Below are 19668 nucleotides of genomic sequence, written 5' to 3'. Positions count from 1 at the left end.
GTCTTTTTTTTTTCTTCCCGCAGCATCGGCCTTAGTGAAAGAGTCGAAAACCACACCAAGAAGAAAGGCAACCATTAACACACAGGAAATACAGTATCGGCTTTTTCTCTGGGCGGGACAGCCTGGTGGCCGCCTTCCAGCCCCGCCGCCGATCCGCTGAGTTGACGGGTCGCCAAGCCAGGACCCTCCCCGCGCGCGCACGCGCGCGCGGAAACGCTCGCTGGGCCGCCGGGGCCGCGTCGGTGCCGGGACCTGGCCAGGGCGCCCACAAGCCCCGGCCCTCGGAGAGCAGAGTCCCTCCCTGCGCCCGAGCGGAGCCTGCGCCGCGGCCGGGCCCCGGGCCAGGTGGGACGAGCCGGGCGGCAGTTCCGCGTCTGCGCGGCGGCCGAGGGGCTGGAGCGGGGCCGGAGGCCGGGCTGCGCGGGAGCCAATGGGCGCGCTCGGGGGCCGGGAGGGCGGCGGCGGCGGCGGGCGGCGGGCGCGCACTGTCGGGATGGAGGGCGAGCTCCCCGCGGCTCCGGAGTGCTCCTCGGGCCTCCCGGCGGGGGGCAGCGGCGGGGACAGCCCCTCCGCCCTGCTGCCGGCCGAGGTGCTGGACCTGGACGGGGACGAGGACGACCTGGAGGTGTTCAGTAAGGTGAGCGCGGCGGCGCCCCCGAAAGTTCCCGTGCGCCCCGGGCGCGGGAGGTGGGTGGGTCCTGCCGCCGCTCCCTTCTCTGCCTGCACTTTGACCTCTCGCGGGGCAGGTCTGTCGCTACGTGGAGTTTGCAAAGTTGTGATTTGCCCCTTGGATCTCTTTCTCTTCGCTTCTCCGATGCGGACTTCTGGGGACAGTGCCCGAACCGGGAGGCGGTGACCCAAAGTGCTCCGCCCCTAGCAGCTTCTTTCGGGCGCAGCCAGCCTGATCTAGTCTGGCTGGTTGTGGATTTGGTACGGGGTGCGTCTCAAGTCTAGCGGGGCTAGGTGCCACGGGGCCCCCTCTTAGGGAGAAGCAGGTTCGTGGGTCCAACAGGAAGCTACGCTACGGAGCCCAGGATCTCAGACAAGCAGCCGCAGCCACAAGACCCACAGCCTCTGGCCCAGGGGACATCTAAGACCCTGGCCTCCTAACGTGTAGTGTAGTCGGAAGCCGACTCTGGTTCGTGGTGGACTAGAGTGTGTGTGTGGACTGTGGGTGCGATTTCTTTTTGCAAAAGAAAAATGCCTTTCTTGCGGGGCCTTCGAATGCCACCCTGGTGGCATTTCTCGGAGCTGGTAGAAGACGTGAGGTGACAACATGGTATTTGTTACTAAGACGCCAGGGCAGTGGGTAGGTGTCAACCTTGAGGTGTCAGGCAGAGCAACGGATGTAACCATTGCTTAATTCTGGGAGGACGACTGAAGTTAGAAAGTGAACAGCTATACTGCGGCCCAAACGGCGAATGCGTAAAACTCTGTCTCCCCTTCAAAGGAAGTGGAAGACAAGGGCCAGGCTGCAGTGCAGGTGGTCGGCCAGCGGCCGTCTTGTTCGCTCGCTAAAGTCATTTGACCTTTCAGTGGGTTTAAACTGTAAGACGATGGACTTAGGTAGATTCCCTTGCAACACGTTAACGCTGCCTTTTATTCCACACACACTTTATTTTCAGTGAAGGACAATTGGCCTCCTCTTTGCTTGCCTTCTAAGGTGCTCTTAGTCCCTAAAGTGCCCTGGACGGCTCTGCGTTGTGCAACTTCCAGCCTGGGAGGGGTCAGGTGATGGGAGAGGCAGCTCTGGATCGGAGTCACATGGGAGCCTTTTCAGCGGGTCACATGAGTGCTTGCCCCAGATTCCAAGTGCCCCAGCCCACTCTCAGCCAGCCCCGGGTGTCAGGCAGACCTGAGGTGAAGCTAATGACGTTGAAGCTTTAGGGGTTCGTTTGCTTAGGCCTCTGGAAACGCTGGGAGTTCCTGGGAGCTGTACGTGTTCTAGGTGGGCAGGGAACGACAGGTGGCAGCCAGAAGTGGTTTTCAATTCTAGTCTAATTGAATTTATTGGGGTGACACTGGTTAACAGAACCATACGGGCTTCAAGCGAAATCTCACGGAGGCACCTGGAGAGCGTTATGCTAAGTGCGATAAGCCAGTCAGAGAAAGACAAGTACCATGTGATTTCACTCACGTGGAATCTAATGAACTTAATAAACTCACAAACTAGCAAACCGAAGAGAAACAGACTCCTGGACACAGAGGACAGACTGACAGCTGCCGGGGAGGGTGGGGGGCGGGGTGAAAAAGGTGAAGGGATTAAGCAGGGAAAAATACCACCCCGCAGCGGTTGTAAATGAGCATTTCTGCTAATTGCCTCCAGCTGCCTCAGAAGAACGGCTGCTAGGTCTCCCAGGCTCCAAGCATTTGTCCCCATCTTTCTAACATTGTAAATGTAAATGTGTTTTCCTACCTAAGTTTGTCTGTGATGTTTTGCATTCTTTTTAAAAGAATGTGGGCCTCCGCCCCGTACACCTGGCTTCACTCAGCCCCGTAGTGTTTTATAGCGACCTATCTGGTGTCAGGCGCTGAGCGAAAGTTAAGAACCAGCTCCGCCTCTCTCTAGACGCTGGTCACAAAGATTAAAGGTGAGCACAGAGTGCTGGTGAAAGTCAGAAAAGAATGCTTGGAAAATTTTAAATTAGCCGCCCGCTTCTATTTCAGTACATTGAATTTTCAACCATTAACCACAGGTAGTTAAACAGGCACGTTTAAGAAAGCCCTCTTTGTTGGCCTCTCTATTTCTGTAGACCTCTGCCGCGGGCCAGCCCGCCGCGGTGTGGTATGGGAATGATGCCCGAAGGCTCCAACGGCGCCCTTGAGTGCCTTCACACTGACGACTGTCATGGTTAGTTTACATTTACAACCGTAGTCCCTCTTCCCCTTAGATAACTTGTGATTTTATACCGTGCCCCTGTTCCAAAAGAGCAGAGCCTTTGACTTATATTTTCTCCCCCCACAGTATAGTGCAAGGACTTGGCAAACACACATTAAGTGTTTTTACATGAGGTGCGGTCGGCCACGGGTTCTTTGGAAAAGAAGAAATGCGAGATTCCTTTCCTGTTGTCACAGTCTGGGAGCCCAGGTGGAAGATGGGGCAAATGCTCTCAATGGCAACACAAACCAAGAGAGAGGGAAAGTGCAACAAAAAAGATTTGTTCTCAGTTTTCCATCATCCGGTGGGGAGAAAATGGTGCCCGGTCTCCAGGGGCTGCGGGGCAGGCGGGAGGCAGAGGTGCTTAACCGAGGCTCCGAAAGAAGAAAACGGTGAGATGTTGCGGGAGTGTAAGAGCAGGTCGGACCTGGGCCCGATGACAGGGGCCTGCGGCCGTTTTGGTGAGACAGAGGGGCCGATCGCTCTGCGTTTAAAGGAAAAAGTTCCCCTTTGGGTGGAAAAGAATATGTTGCAATAAAATAAATGGACTTTATGTTTTTACTAAATAATATAACGTGTAAAAGAAACAGCCCTTGAAACAGAGCATCGGCGACTGGGTCCCAGCGAACACGGACACGCGTATCTGGTCCTCGGTGAAGGACAGCGCTCGTCCTCAGCTGTTCTCCGGGTCTCAGGGCCACGAAATGAGAGGAGGCCCGTGTCCTCTAGGATGTTCAGGGACGTTACAGCTGTAACTTGCCTCATCACCACCAGTCGCCTTCGAGAAGTTGTGGAATTCAGGCATGGTGGCCTCAAGCTGGGAGAGCTAAATAGTCTTTAAAACTAGTCAGCAAATAGGGAGTTCTGGAAGGTATAGCTGTTGGCTTCATTTCAGCCTCCAGCAAAACAACCGAAGCGATGGAACAATTTAGTATTTCGTTTATAAACACTTTGCGTGGGGGGCGGGGGGGAAGAGAGGTGATCATGTTTTATCAGAATAATGGAAAATTGAGATTGTTTTCATGCTGCATCAGAAACATCACGACAGACGTGTTTATTTGAACATGGTTTTGAAAGGCCCTTATTTTTGTGGAGAAAATTATTTTTGGAAAAATAATTGGGTATAGTTGTTGAGACATCCAGTCCGTCTCTCAGTCCAGAAATTCAGTGTGCCAGGGCAGGGACATAATTGTGCTATTCAGCAAGTCTGTCGCATGCTTAGAAGATATTGGATGTTTGGGTATTGATTTTCCCCATTTGTTCTCTGCACCATCTCCAGTGTCTACTGTGTTCCTGCACTGGCTCTGGTCACACTGAGGCTCAGAATTCTCTCCAGTGACTTATGCGGAGGCAGATAACACAGGAACTATTCATGGAGTTTTGAGCAGAGTTCAGGAGCAGACAAGGACTACCCTTGAACGAAGGAGTAGTTTCCCACTTTGATGACCTGCTGCCATATATAAAGCCCACGCACACTGGACACCCATGTATGTGTGCACATGTGTGTGGCACATGGGTATAGTGCATGCATGTATGAATGTGCGTGTGTATGTATCACGTGTGTGTGTGCAGTCTCCACTGCCCAGCCCACTGAAAAGCCGGTGTGCAGGGTTCCCGCTGGGGGAACCTGCGTGGGGATCCGGCCTCAGAGGGTCTCACAGCATGACGGTTAAGGGAGAGGAACCGATAAGGCAGGGGGCCGATCTGTTCTATGGATATTCCTCCCCCAGAAGCTCCATTCCCTGCCATCGGCCTCTCTGGATAATGTCAGTACTGTTTTCTGTTCCTCCCAGGGGAGGAGGAGGGGGCGAGGGAAGCAGGAAAAAAAGAAAGAAAAGTCCTCAAGTTCCCGGTGGGATTAACACACATGAGAACATTTCAGAATGAGCCGGGGAGGCCGTGTGCAGGGCCATCCTATGCGCAGACATGCCTCGCGGTTTTCCGACGGAAAGGCCGGTTTACACAAAGACGTGATTTGGAGTCTAAACAGACGCTGCCTCTCCAAGGTCACTTGGCGTGTTCGGCAGACTGTAATCGGAACTGTCCCTTTCACTTCTGAGGTCCCTCCACCCTCGCATCTTAAAGGGGAATGGGCAGTTGATGTCAGTGAATGGCGGAGGGCTGTCCCCTGGCCGGCAGAGGTGAGGGCCCTGGCATTGGCCGACGCCCGCGTGTGCTGCCGGGGCCGGAGGGCTCGGGCCTGAGCGCGGAGGTGAGGGAGCTGCCAGCATGGGCCACCGGGAAGGACCCACACAAGGGGGGTTCACCGGTGTGCACGGCAGCCGTGGCCGGGAAGGAAGGCTGCGGAAGGACAGGACATCCCTTTGCGTGGGCAAGACGTGGGTCTTTTTTGAAGAGTTAGGATGATCCAGGTGGGTTGAACCGAGTACCGGAGGTAAAACTAGAACCACGAGGTCAAAAATATGTAGAGACAAGTTGTAGGCCAATTTAAGGAAGAGCTTTTATGGAAGGTTCCAACATGACAGGGACCACTCAGCACGGTCATGAATTCTGTCACTAAGAATGTTCTAGTACCAGTTGGATGACTGTCCCAGAAAAGAGGGCAGCATGACGGTTGGACTGTCCCTTCCAACATTAAGAGGCTGTCACAAATGCAGTGTTCTCCTCCTAAATTTAACTGCAGGAGCAATGGAAAGTCTTAATTAGATGGTCCTACTCACCGTTCAGCCTACGTCCCGAACTGAACTGTGTTCTGCCATTTCCTAATTCTTACATGTTCCTCTTCTCATGCGTGTGCTCTGTCCCATTTAATGCTCTGCTAATGAGGTGACACTTCCTTAGATATCCCGGGTGGAATACATAGGGCGACCTTCTCCTTATCCCTTCCACCCCCTCTCCATGTCCCCATCCGTGTCATCACCCTGCTGTCTTCGGGATGAGTGCCCTCCTTCCGTTTCCATGGCTACAGTCTGCATGGTTACATCTGAGAGCCCTCCATAGTCTCCTCAAGCCTCAACCTCAGCTCTTCCCCCTTGAGTCCATCCTGTGTGCTCACAGCCAACATGTTTCTAGGGCACGGAGCTCCGATCCTGTCCCCGCGTTTTGCCGTTCAAGGCTCTGCGCCCGGCTGACCCGCCTCACTACTCTGTCCTCTGCAGCCTTGCTACCCGAAGTCTGCCCCCCACACGCGTCCCATCCCCTGGGAGCGGGCTGGAACTCACCACACACCCAGTGGGTCGGGGTCTGTCACGGAGCAGGGCTCGGTGACTCGCTGGCACCTTGCAAGTGGAAAAGCACTGATCTAGGTTGGTCTGTGTGCCATGATGGGAACTTTGTATTTTCCTGTCTCTGTTTTAATGGCTCTTAGGTCAACAAAACAATACCCTTTTGGTCACCTGCAGCCCATGAGCCTCTTCGCCTCCAGCCGGAATGACCTGTCCACTCTGCGCCTCATAATACTGTTTTGACTCTCATAATTTCTGAATACATTAACTCAGAATTAATTCATTCTGAATGAAATACATACCTTATCAATAGGCATTTCTTTTCTCTGAAACCTTGGTGGCTTGTCTATCTTCAATAGTTTAAACTCCTGGAAGGGAAAAGAACAGGAAATCTAGATGTTTATGGAATAAATACATTAGTGAATGGCGTGGCCCGTGACCTTTTTCCTGTGTATAGACCCAATTATGACTGTAATTTGTCATTGATCTGTTTTCAGTAAATTCAGTTTGCATTGTATTGGTCTTTTCTAGCAGGATGCTGAGGCAAATATAATTAAAGCAAATTGGTCTTAATCAATGGGGATGAATGATTGCTGGTTGGCAGAGCTATGCAGAGTGTCAGCCTAGACAAAATCTTCTCTTTGGATTGTCTTAGAAGAAATCAATACAAAACAGTAAAAAACAAAAGAAAAAAACAAAAAACAAAAAACAAAAAAAAAAACAAACCCCCCAACAGTGGCATTTTTTAGGAACCTTCCTGTACTTTGAAAAATAAATCCCTTTAAGCTGACAGCACCTATCTCAATCGGGGGGCTTGGCCACAAGCAGGGGACCCGCTCCAGCAGGAGCGTTTGGTGGCTTCCCTGGGCGGAAGGGGGGCTGCCAGCAGAAGCCACAGCCGACGTGTTTGCGAAGGGGGAGGATGCTGTGCGGCCGAAAGGAAAAGACAGGCACACGGTGGGGACCCGTAGGAAGAGGAACTACAGTTCATTTGTGCAGACGACAGTGTCTCATTTGTTTATTGGACAGTAGCAATGGGGGACATTTTTACAACTAGTTTTTGAAAAACGATGTCAGGAGACTCCAGATTTGAACATACCGCGCTCTGAAGAACAGACTTGGCAGAGCTGTGCGGCGCAGTTTTAGTTCCGCGTCCTCGCGGTCCTGGTGGACGCCCCTGCAGAGCTGCGGCCGATGGGCGCCCCGCCGCGGGCTGCCGGTGGGGTCGGAACGCGGCGTTCAGCAGCCGGGTGGCTGGTCAGCGGGTCGTAGGCTCGACAGGGACTTGTCTGTATCCCGCCTTTCCCGGGGAGGCTGTCAGGCTGGCGTGGAAATGAACATTCGCAGTTACTCACTTTAAGGATATATTTTAAAGTTTTCTCAATACTCTCTTAAAAGATTTTATCCGATTAAGTGGGATGTTTGATCGGCTCTGATACCGCATAGAGCAGCCGTGCTGGGTAACGCACAGTATTGTCTGTAGGATTAATAAAAAGTGTGCAGTCAGACAATCAAAGGTATTAGCAAATAGTGACATAAAATCAGTAGAACACATTTATGATAGAAGGTTTAACTAACAGTTTTTAAATTTGAAACTGAAATAATTTTTTTTTATGTTGAGCATAAATGCTTTGGTATGACGTACAATTTGTTACTGTTTTTCAATTAACTTTATTGAGGTTTAATTTATATACCATAGAAGTCACTCGTTTGGGGGTGAATATGTGGGGTTGTTTTTTTTTTAAGTAAATTTATTGATTTATATAATCACTGTAAACCAGTTTTAGAACATTTTTATGTTCCCTCCCCCAAACCCGTGATGCCATCTATAGTTAATCTCTGTTTTCACTCCCAACTATAGACAACATTAATCTACTATTTCCTGTCTCTATATATTTGCTTTACAGGAAATTTCATATAAATGGAATCACTCAACATGTGGCCTTTTGTGCCTGGTTTCTTCCATTTAGCATAATATTTTAGGCTCATTTCTGTTGTAATTTTACTACTTTTTTAGTCATGGATTTAATTTTTGATATAAGAAATAAAGTTTTAAAGTGAAGAACATTGCTTCATCATTTAAAGTGACACATTGGTAGACATTCTGTCTCAAATTAAAATAAAAGCCTTATTATACGTGATCAAAAACGTGGTGTGTGAATGTTCAAAACTAGAAAAAAAATCCCCAGTTTGTTCATTTGTACTTAACTCTGAGAAGATGAAGCGTGTGTATGTATACATACGCACATATGTGGATACATGTACGTATTTAATCTAACTGAACACTGAAAGTATTTTCATCAGCTCACATCGGTTACACTGTAGTACAAACAGCCTCAAGATCTCAGTGGCTAACCCACAGGAAAGACTTGTTTCTTTCTCTTGTCCCCGTGAGCTGTGGCAGGGCTGGGAGCCTGTTCCGGACTTGGCGTCGGCTTCACGCCTTCTTCCTTTTGGGGTCCAGACTGGAGGAAGAAGGGCCCCTCACTGGGACGTGTCACTCCGGGAAGCGGGCCCGGCTCCCAGACCAGCCCAGGCGCCGAGGCCGTCGTCCGGAGCCAGTCATGGTCGAATCCATGGGGCAGGGAGCTCTTCCTCGCCGGAGACACGGAGGCGGCCCAGGGATTGGCCGGGAGGCGTCACCCGCCCCCGGGAAGACGAGGGGTCATCGGGAACAATCACCCCACCGCCCACGGCGGTCTTGTGCCCAAGTTATAGGCAAAGGGCCCGTTGGGCCTTTCAGAAGAAGGAAGATCAATTTTTTCCCCTCAGGTTCACACAAAAGAATTTTCCACCCGGCAAGGAGCTGCCCAGGCGTAACTGGGGTACGAGGACAGGCATGCGTCATCATTAATAACCTCCCGTCAGCGGATGCTTCTCACGAGTTATCTGAGTCAGACCCCAGCTCCTTAAAGCCCTCAGGCTGTGCCACACGTGTCTCACTCCGGACCTGGGGGTGCGGCGGTCGTTTACCACGGGGCTCCCCCCTCCGCTCTTCAGAGACCCGGACCATGAAGAACTGGGGGTCCTGGCAGTGCTCCCACAGCAAACCTCAACGGGGGCTTTGTGGGCTGCACCTCCGGCCGGGCCTGTGGCTTGGCCGACCCTCTAAGGCTCTCAGTCCCTTCCTGTCTGGGGCCTGCAGGTCCCCTGGTGGGCCCCGCCCGCTCCGTGTCTCCCATGGCTGGCTCCCCCTCACCTGGCCCTCCTTGAAGACGCCCCCCACCCCCGCACAGCGCTGGCCAGAGCAGCCCTCCCGCCCCGTGCCCCACCCCTTGCCCCCCAGCACCTGCTTCTCCGTCTCTGGAATCCACCCCCTTGTTTCCCAGCGCTTAGTCATATCTGGAATTATTTTCCTGTGCTTATTTGTTTATTATTATCACCCTCCCCCTTAACCGAAGTATAAGCTCAGGAGAACAGGACCCAAGTCAGACTTGGCTACTGCGGTGTCCCAGCCCAGAGCCTGACACGTTGGGGTGCTCGTGCAGCGGGGCGAAGCCCCGAGGCTGGGTGCTCCCTGTGTGTCCCGTGGGAGCCGTGGTGGTGGGGTCCTGGGCCTGCGAGTTCAGCCCTAAGTGACTGGGGGGAGCGGCAGCGGCACCACACGGGAAGTGTGCCGTCCGGGAGGCGCCCGCGCTGACCAGGGCCTTCGCTGCCATCGGAACCTAGAGAGGGTTCCGTGCCCACGAGGCGCTTAGGCACTCGCGGAGCAATCGGTACTTGCTGTTAGGGTGTTTAGGGTGAATGTTCTTAACTTACATAAGCATCCATTTTGCATTCGTAGTGGGATCCTCAGAGAATCACGAAAGTATGTTGGTTTCTGTGTTTGAGGAGCTTCTACTTATTGAAGGGAGGATATGGTCACATGTTGATAGCGTAGGTGGGGATATGTATACAACGACTTAGACTAAATGTGTGAAAATCCTGGGGAAAATCCCATGGAGTCAGAGCAGGCCCCGTGGAGATGAAGTGAAGGAGGTGGGGCGCTTTTAATCGGGAATAACGAAGGCATATGTTTTCAGTTACTGTTGAGAGCTTGCCCCACATGCCGGTCTCTTCTTTAAAAGCTGTGTGTGTGTCGAGCTCTGCTTTGCGTGAGTCACTGCCTACGTGTCTGCCCGGCCGCTGAGAAGCACTGGGGTGGGGGGGGAGAGTATTCTCGCTACACAGGTTTAACTGCTAGTGTTCCTGGTACTGGAAGTGTAGTGAGTCCCTTCCAAAGTGTGCATATGTGAAGGCAGCTTCAGGAGACCGGGTCCTCTGTGCATCTGGCGGTCGTGGTCTGAAATGTCCTTGGCACACAGTCCCAGAACGGACTGCGTGTGCCGTAGCTGTTAGTGAGGGAGCTCTGACCGGCTCTGGGCCTTGGTGTTCGACTCGCTCTGCACTCGTCTCTCCTGAGGGGATTAGCAGCGCTGGGTTGCGGGTGTGTGTGCAGCGGGTCTGCGGGTTGGAGAAGCCCCTAACAGAAGTGCAGGTGCTCCAACGCCGGCCCGCCCTCGCCTGCCGCCTACCCGGCCGAGGTCAAGAGGACTTTGTTTTTCTCTCTAGGTTTCGTGAGAAAACTGAGAAAGGAAAACGAATGCCCTATGTTCCATAATCAAGAGTATACCCATATCCTATCGGATCACACCATTTTAATGCTTCTTAAAACTTTTAAAATGATTCTTTTATTGTAAACTATTTTCATGCATGCAAAAGAATATACATAAAAGTGTATGTATAGTCTGTCTGTCTCTGTGTAACTGTGTATCTATCGCGTACGGTGGGGGCAAACAACAGCCCGTGGGCCAGGCCGGGTCTGCTTTGTAAATAAAGTTTTATTGGCACCCAGCTGCACCTGTTCACTGTGTGTTGCCTGTGACCGCATTCGCGCTACAGCGGCCCAGGCCCCAGTGGCAGAGACCAGGTGGCCCGTGAGGCGCAGATTTACTCTGGCCCTTTTTGGAAAATGTTTGCAGACTCTTAGTAATAGAGTAATAATATTTGCATCCCGTGTCCCTCATTACTCAGCTGAGGAAATAAAACATTACCCCAAGTTTTCAGGTTCCTGTGTGGGCCTCCCCAAGGTTTTCTCTCATCTGCTTAAAGGAAAATAATAATCAGAATTTTGGTCATGATTTGTTTGGTGTTCATAAAAGTTTATCTGTGTATCTTGAAGGAATGTATTTTAAGGACCTATGCGATTTTGGATCTTGTATGCTTCAGGACTTTTAAAAGTGACAGCGTCCGCTGGGAAGCCTTCTCTGCTCTGTGCCAACCCCCCGCCCCCCAGCATGCACTTTATGAGCGGCCTGTGTTCTCGCCGGGAGGCGTGGCCGCTTCTCACTGCTGTGTAACAGAACGTGCTGTCCCCGGTCGCGGTCAGGTTTATAAAATAATTCCCATAAAACCTCCAAGCAGATAGTGCGCACCCCTCTGTGTCCCCTCCTTCATCCTTTCTGATCAAGGATGAGGCCTTTCTCAGAGGCCACGAGTGAGAAAACCGAGCTTCCGAAGTCAAGTCACCGGACCAGGCCTGCACAGGTCGCCTGTGTCTCAGCTTAAATTAAGGTTAGCTCCGCCTGGCTGCTGCGGCTATTTTTTTTTTTTTCATTATATCTATCTATCTTAATCGTTTGTTTGTTTATTTATTTATTTTTGTCCAAGGGGGAAAATGATGTCACAGAAGGTTCTGTGAAAAACGTCTATGGTCCAAATGCAAGGCAACGCAGCTGGGAAGTGGGAGCACTAGCCACGCCCGCCCGGCCGGGTGGAGGGGGTCGGCGCAGGCCCGGCGGACACCACCCCTGCGGGCCGTGGTTAGGGCTCCAGCTCGGGGCCTGGTCGCGTGGCACCGCCCCGCGGCCCGGCTCATCACGTGCTCGCGGCCTCCCCCGCGGGCCTTTCCGCTTCTGCCTTATTATTATAAGCAGCAGATTGGAGGGAGTCGTAAACCCAAACACAGCTGCCGAGGCTAAATTTAGGCCCATCAGCGCGCGAGGGTCCCTGAGAGCAACGTGGCTCCGCCGGCTCCTCCCGCTGCGAGGTGCTGTCCCACCAGATGTCCTGGGTGTGCGCCATCCGCGGCGACAGCGGTTCCCTTTGCACGGCCCTTTCATGCCAGCATTCTGGCTCATCACACTTCTCACGTTGATTGCCACCCACCCCCCACGTGTAGAAGGAACATAAGCTGCCGGGGCACAGAGGACCCTGTAGGTCCCTGCGTGCCACGCGCGCTTGCCAGTGGTCCTGCCGTGTGTCCCTGAAGGCCCCGCGGGAAGGACCGCGTAGAGAGAGGCCCTCTGTCCCCTTCTAACCTGTTTCTTTTGGAGTTGACTTCCTGAGGACTCCCATATCGACAGACCGTTGTTTGTTCGACATTCTAGCTGTGCCTTTTATTTACTTCAACAGAAATTTGGAAACACCTACCAGCACGGAAGGCGGGAGGGGCACACATGTCTCAGAAATTGCTGGCGTGGATGTCACCCTGTGAAAGGTTCCTGAGTGGAGCAAGGCTGAACTGTTCTGGTCATAGTCCCTTCCTTCCTCTCTCCCTTTACTTTCTTAGGTTTCCACCGTGTACAACTCCCTGTGTAGGAGCGCTGTGAGTGTGCGGCGCCGCTGTGACAGAGCGTCACAGATGAGGCCAGTTTACTTTCCCACCGTTCTGGACGCTCGGGGGCCGAAGCCCGGCCTTCGGCGCGGCTGGGCGCGCTCTGAGGGCCGCGAGGAGGGGTGTGTCCAGGCCGCCCTCCTTGGCCTGTAGGTGGTCGCCTCCTCGCTGCGCCTCTCCACGTGGTCCTCCCTCTGTTGAAGTCTCTGCGCCCCATGTCCCCTTTTTATAAAGACACCCGTCCTGTTGCATCAGCACCCAGCCCAGTGACCAACGTCTTACCTTGATCACCCCTATAAAGACCCTCTCTCCAGAAAGAGGCCACGTTCTAAGTACCAGGCGACTTCCACATACGAATTTTGGAAGGACACAATTCAACTCATACCAGATGCTCCCAAGAAACAAACGGTAGCAGCAAAGAAAACGGACACGTTTAAGGGGCTTTGTCAGTAAATCTTAGTCGCGTGCTAATACAATGCCAATGCCAATGCCTTTTTGGTTTCTTCTTCAGTAAAGTCACTTGAGCGGTTTCTCTTACAGCGGATGTGTCGGGTTGGAGTGGGGACAAAAGACTACGACTCCCCGCAGCAATGCGTCTTCTCTACTGCACAGATGCCGATCTCGGCTTAAAACCACCCCAAGACTTCCTTGTTGTGAGCGTGTGTGTGTGTCTCTGCGTGTGTGTTCCTGTCTGTAGGAAAAGTATTCAATGTTATTTAAGACGTGGAGATTTACCACATAGATAATTGCCCTTTTGGTTTAATCTCTTGAAGAAAACAATGAAAAGATACATTTTCATAAGATAATGGGTACATGTCCAATTGCTGAGAATGAATGCATGTGTAAATGACGTTGCGGGTGTGTGTCGGCGGGGGGTGGGGGAGAGAAATAGCACGCCTCATTGTGGAGGTGAGGCCTTTGGCTTGGAAAAGACAAATTTTAATGATCCATTTCTCCTGAAAAGCATCCACCACAAAAGGTTAAATGGACTCCTTTTCGGTTAAGTGCTTTTTGGATCTTCTCAAACACTTATTTTCTTCATTTATTCATGTCCAAATGTAAATCCTCTGAGTATTATCAGCATATTTTCTTTCCTTTTTTTTTTTTTTGGAAGTGAATATGAAACACTTCAGATAGTCAGTTTTATTGAGGTTTTAAGAATGTTTTTGAGTGATTCATAGTAATTTAAATCCTTCTACTGAAATCTTGGATGTTGCTAAATTTCAGCCTGTAATTTTCTTCCTTTGCTCGATGTGGAAGCATATTTTTATGACACCGCACTACACTCACTGGAATTGTGAGCCTTTGTAAATTCATGCAGATCTTTCCGACTCTACAAAAGGATGCATTTTAAGCAGGAGAAATGGAATGCTAAATTATGTAGGTGAAAGGAGTGGGTTGTGGTGAGCGAAATGGGCGACTTCATAGAACGCGAGGGCCGTGGTCGTGGGCTGGGGGCGGGGGGATTTTCGAAGGACATTTGCCCATCACGTCAAAAGTCGTCCGCCTGAAAAACTGCCACTTCCCGGGGATGGTTGTTGGGGGAGATCTTTGTGCAAGCTGATGGCTCGTTTATTTGGAACCTCGAAACTCTGTTTCTAATGGCTGCTTAGTATTCCATTGTCTTAGCATCCTATAATTTCTTCTGACAATCCCATTTTCGTGCGCTTCCAACGTATTTTTAAATTTCCCGTGGAACTCTGCCACTTTGGTGAGTTAAGGGGAAAATCAAATGTCACCCAAGGTCTTCTGCCAAAATGACCCTCGGCGACCCTTTTAATCTACTACAGCAGTTCTCACTGCCTCGGGCACGACGTGCAACGTTCACTCTGACAGGTTTAATGTTTTTTCAAAACACGTGTTTATTTTAGAACATTTGGAAATACTCATGTAGAAAAATATGAAATTCAGCAGCAATCCCAGCACCTGGAATAACTAATAACTTTAACTTTCTCTTGTGGATAACTTTTAAGTTCATCCACACCAAAGGCATACCCCCCCCCCCATTCTCTGGCTTTATCTTTCTCCTTCTCTCTCTCTCTCTCTCTCACGTGCACGTGCGTACACACACTTTTTCCCTTCGACTCTCCTACCCTCTGGCTCCGCATCATACACACAGATGCACATTAGAATCTACTTGTACACAAATTTTATAACCTGCAATTTTCTCTTAATTACACAATGTGAACTTTTTTCCAAGTTACTGTATATTCTTCTAAAACCTCACTTTACTACATCCTATCATAGAGCCATGCCATAGTTTATTTCACTAAACTCTCATTGCAAGACATTTATTGTCTCTGTGCTTTTGCCTGAATAACTCATCCATAACTGGTCTTCAATTTTTTTTTGGTCCAACTCATGCCTAAATGTTCTATTTCTTTTCTTTCCCAAATCCTTCTATAATAAAAGTAAACTGAACCTTCTTAATAAAGCAACCATTGTTCTTGTCTCTTCAACCAGCGTGCCGAGCCCTATCCTAACGCTGCTCATGTTGATGTCCTGAAGGTTTACCCAAACACCGAACTGTAACTTCATGTCACTTTGTGTGGGGGAGGCGCCCCGAGACCGGTGCTCTAGATGCAGCTGATGCTTCCAAAGCGTTCAAATGGATGCGAGGGGAAAACGGGCCTCTATTAGGATTTTGGATGTTTTTTCATTTACAGTACTCCAAAAAACAACCTGCTTTTAAAATGCCAGAATTTTGCTACATTTTACTGTATTAATACACTAAGCAGTTGTCTTATTTTAGCCTCGTGAGAGAGATTTTGGAGATTGTCAAGTCCAGCTCCGTCATTTCACCTCGAAGGGCTGAATTAATTGTTCGGGGTTACCTTGAATGTAGTCAGTGGCAACAACAGGATTAGAACCCAGGTTTTGGACTCCTTTTAATGGCCTTTTCACTCAGGGCTGGCCAGCGCTTGCTAAGCTAAGATGGACTTTGTTGCAGAATTTATCTCTGTGTCAGTGAATTATCTTTGGTCTTTTTATAACAACAGACAGATACTTGATTTGAACCTATATTACTACTCTTGGGGAAAAAGGGATCAAAAAGGTTTGGAGAAGACATTCCTACCACTGAAGAAATAACTCAGATGTTATACTGATAGTGTCTTTGCGTATGAATGAGGTGTTGCTTGTGTTTAAAATTTACTGCATGTTACCCTTTTGTTTTATTTAATTTTTTAAACTGACATGTAGCCCTTCCCTTCCCTTTATTTAAAAACAAACCAGGGAAGGAGCCTGGGGAGCTGACCAGTGTGTCTAAGGCAGCGGCCGGTGGGGCTGGCACCGAGGCGGGTTCAGCGTGGCGGTCGGGGCGGAGGGCGCAGGCGGTGCGGTTGGGCGTCTGGTCACATTGTTGGGGGCGGCGGGGGGCGGGGGACTGTGCAAATGAGGATACATATTCAGACAAGAGAAGCCAGACCTCTCTGCTGGCAAGAAGAGTCACAGGTGTGGACAGGCTCTAGTAAGCCCCTTGGTCTCCATGGTGTTTAATATCTCTATTTCTGTCTGTGCGTACCTAGGCCCAGGTGTGTGTGAGTGTGTGTGCATGTGTGTGCGCGTGGATCATGCATATACTTCCTAGCACTGATATCTTGGCTTCTAAATAGCAATCTCCTCCAAAAGGAGCCAGAGCTCCCTGGAGAAATGGCTGATTCCGGGGCTGGGGCAGGGGAAACACAAGATAAACCTGAAACATCTCTTTTATGCCAGGGAGCCAAGCGCTCAGGACGTAGTGAAGACATAACAACAGCTCACCAGTGCCAGCTTTGAGGGGCTCCCCCAGGCAGGATTTGAACAATTAAAACATCAGAGTAAATTAGGATATTAATAGATTGTAGCCCATTGAGTGAATTAGGCACCTGTGAGGCTATATGCTCATAATTAATTGACCAAACAGAAAAATACTCTTCATTTTCCTTTGTAGGCAACAATATCCAAATCGAAATGCAGACAAGCAAGCGCTCCGTAGGCTGCCCTGAGCTCAGGAAGGCCACGGGGACACACGCCACGCGGTCGGGGCTCCGGCTGGGCTTCCGAGGCGCGTGGACTCTGCAACGGCAGCCCGGGAGCGGAGGGGCTGCTTTCTTATTTTTAGTTCGTTTCTGTTTTACCTGAAGCCTTGTGGGGCGATTTGCCTTTGGAAAACTGGAAATGATACTTTCCCTTTGGCAATAACTTCAAACTTGGAGAAAGGTTGCCCGAAAACCAGCCAGGCCCTCCAAGAACCCGGGTTGCCCACTTGGGACCCTTTCGCAGCCTGCGCCATCTCCGTGGAAGCCGAGGAAGTTGGAGGCGGCTGTTGTACTCCTCCCGGGCCAGTCTCTGGGTGTTTGGAAAACGGGGGCCCTCTCCTACAGACTCACAGTGTAAGAGTCCCAGGCAGGGAGGGGACACTGTCCCAGCGACCCACAGGCTCTTCCTGCCCGCGTCTCCCGAGGGCCCAGCAACCTCCTCTAGAGATTTCGCCTCTTCTTAAGCGCCCTGTTCTCTCTTTCCTGTCCTCCCCTTGTATTTGTGTGGGTTTGTCCACCTTCCACATCAGAGGCTTCTCTTGTGCTCAGAGGTCCGGCGGGTCCTCCGCCGGGTCGCGGAAGCGGAGGGGACACGCAGCGGGAGTGCTGGGCTCCCCATGGGGGACTCCGCAGAGCCTCGGGTAGGCGGCAGGGGCCCCCGAGCTGCCAGGTGTTCCCTGGGACAGTCACTAGGCGAGGAGACCTCCCACCAGCTTCCTGCCAACATTCTTGGCCCTGTGGGGCGGGGGCTGGGCCCTGTTCCGTCCACGACGTAGAGCTTGGCCTCGACGTTTGTACTTTCTCAGGGCCTCCTTCCCCCCATCCTGCCTGGTGCCCTGCACTCCAGAGACGCTCCCCGAAGGAAAGTTGTAATTTTCTGCAGAATGGAGGCAAAAGGCCACCTGATCCTGTGGGATGAGTGAGGGAGTCCAAGGCACTAACTCTTTTTTAGTTTTATTAGCTTTTCAACCAATCTTCTGGTTTGAGCTCTCGCCCCACTCTAGGTCCACGGTTTCTGGTGGCTCTCTGGGATTTTCCGTCACAAACGTGCCTTTTTCTTCCTAATTTACCATTCTCTCCCGGGCTTACTTTTCAGTTTTCTCTACACTGACATTTCAGCTACCAGATTTCCAGTTCCCAAAAAGAAAACTTTGTGTAGTCTCTTCTTTTTACCTTGAGGGTTTATACCTTTTTGTTTTGTTTTTATTTATTTGTTTCTTTTCTGTCATTTGTGGGACTTGAGAGAAAGCTAAGATAAACAAACACATGTTCAACGTACCCTCTTGAACCAGGCAGCCAATGACCCTTGTGGTTCTTGACGTATTTTATTAACCCTTGTGGCATCTACGACAAAGAGGATCTTAACTTTTTTCTATGGCTGTTAATGTTGGACCGTTTTCTTCCTCAGGATGCCTCACTGATGGACATGAATTCCTTCAGCCCTATGATGCCAACATCCCCTTTATCGATGATAAACCAGGTCAAGTTTGAGGATGAGCCGGACTTGAAAGATCTCTTCATCACAGTCGACGAACCTGAGAGCCACGTCACTACACTTGAGACTTTCATTACCTACAGGGTTGTCACTAAGGTAAATATGGAGCGGACGTTTTCTGGAGTACTGCTGCCATCTCTGAACTGTTGGACGTGCTTCTTGTTCACCATAACTCTCCACCTTAGAGAATCTTTGCGGAGGTGACTTCTGTGCTCCTCAAGCATTTTGGGTAGGACGCCGCATCCCGTCTGCGCGGCCCTTGCTCTGAATCAAATCAGACTCAAGACAACTTGAGTAACAGTTGCTTGTTTCTTAGCAATTGTGCTTCTTAAAATAGGAACGTTTTCCGTTTGGGGTTTAAAAAATTGTAAAGAAATTGTCTTTGGAACAGAAGAGCTTCCACTGGCTAATAAAGAGAACTATATATCTTCCTTTTGTCCTATGTTTACTTAAAGTGCTAGGCATTCTTGAGAACTTGAAAAGCTCAATCCCAACTGCTCAGTTTTCGAGTGTTTTTATTTTTAGCTATGCCATTCTTCCTTGGAAATCAGTAGTGAACCTGCACATCTGTGCCTGGTAAAAGAGGTGCTCAATAAATATTTTTTTTAATGAGGGACTCTAAACCATGTTTTGTGTGCATATGTGTGTATATTTGCATGTATATGTACACACACCAACTCATATATATAGTTAAACTGTTTCTCCTAGATTTAGTTTTCCTATTTTTACCACTTCTATAACATGCACCATTTTGCATAATAGTCAAGATTTTTTTCGTGTTTCATGAACATCTAGTTCTTTACACTTCTGCATGTCATTTACCTCTACTTTTTCCACTAAAAAGGGAATGTTTTACTGAGATACCCTGTAGGGTGTTTTCAACATTCATTTTAAAAGACTAAATCTTGGAAAGCACAGCTTATGTGAGCCTTCTTTCACGACAGTTAAGGTTGCTGACAACGTAACTGCTTCCTTTCACAATCGTGCGTATCTGTGTGCGAGACTGAGATTTCTGGTGAGTGTGAAATGTGTGTGCAACGCATTATGTCGTCTCTAGTCTTACAGCAACACTTCAACCTTAATGTCACTGCGTATGATCTTTAATATGCAGTTCAGTTAAATAAAGATGCAGTTAAATAAGATGTTGGCGGGGGTGGCTGTCTTCTTCTGAGGGGGGCTATGCATTAGGCGGTCTATTTTTGTATTTGGCTTAAGATGCAGGCAGTAGAAGTGAAGTTGATGAAACCATACCCATGCCCACGTCATGTGTGTTGGCGTAGGTTTTTGGTTTGTTGAGAACAGATATATTAATATATTTGCTTAATTTTTACGAGTTAAGCCAAAACTCAAAATAAAATTCCTTGCGAATGACAGGAGCATTTTTCTTTCACATCAAGTCTCCATTAATAACATTTTTAAAACAGTGGGGCAAATTACTCTGTAAAACATTAGAATTTTCATATACTGAAAGCAGATTTTAGCAAAGCAATTCATTT

The 19668-nt window shown here is 49.9% G+C and overlaps 1 protein-coding gene across 2 annotated transcripts in view; it reads left to right on the top strand.

The window, feature by feature from the left end:
• The first annotated feature begins 490 nt into the window (after positions 1-490).
• SNX7 (sorting nexin 7) overlaps positions 491-19668 on the top strand; it is a 56420-nt gene continuing 37242 nt past the window's right edge. For both annotated transcript variants that reach the window (XM_054564798.1, XM_054564797.1), the window contains exons 1-2: positions 491-637; positions 18086-18268. In XM_054564798.1, coding sequence (XP_054420773.1) covers positions 494-637; positions 18086-18268 — 327 coding nt within the window. In that variant the 5' untranslated portion in view covers positions 491-493. The remainder of the gene's footprint in view (positions 638-18085; positions 18269-19668) is intronic.

The sequence above is a fragment of the Pteronotus mesoamericanus genome, unplaced genomic scaffold (genome assembly GCF_021234165.1).
Source record: "Pteronotus mesoamericanus isolate MK-2021 breed Mesoamerican mustached bat unplaced genomic scaffold, CSHL_Meso_final scaffold_99, whole genome shotgun sequence".
Lineage (NCBI taxonomy): Eukaryota > Metazoa > Chordata > Mammalia > Chiroptera > Mormoopidae > Pteronotus > Pteronotus mesoamericanus.
Note: the sequence above shows the minus strand (reverse complement) of the source record. Positions and strands in the feature narration are given on the sequence as shown.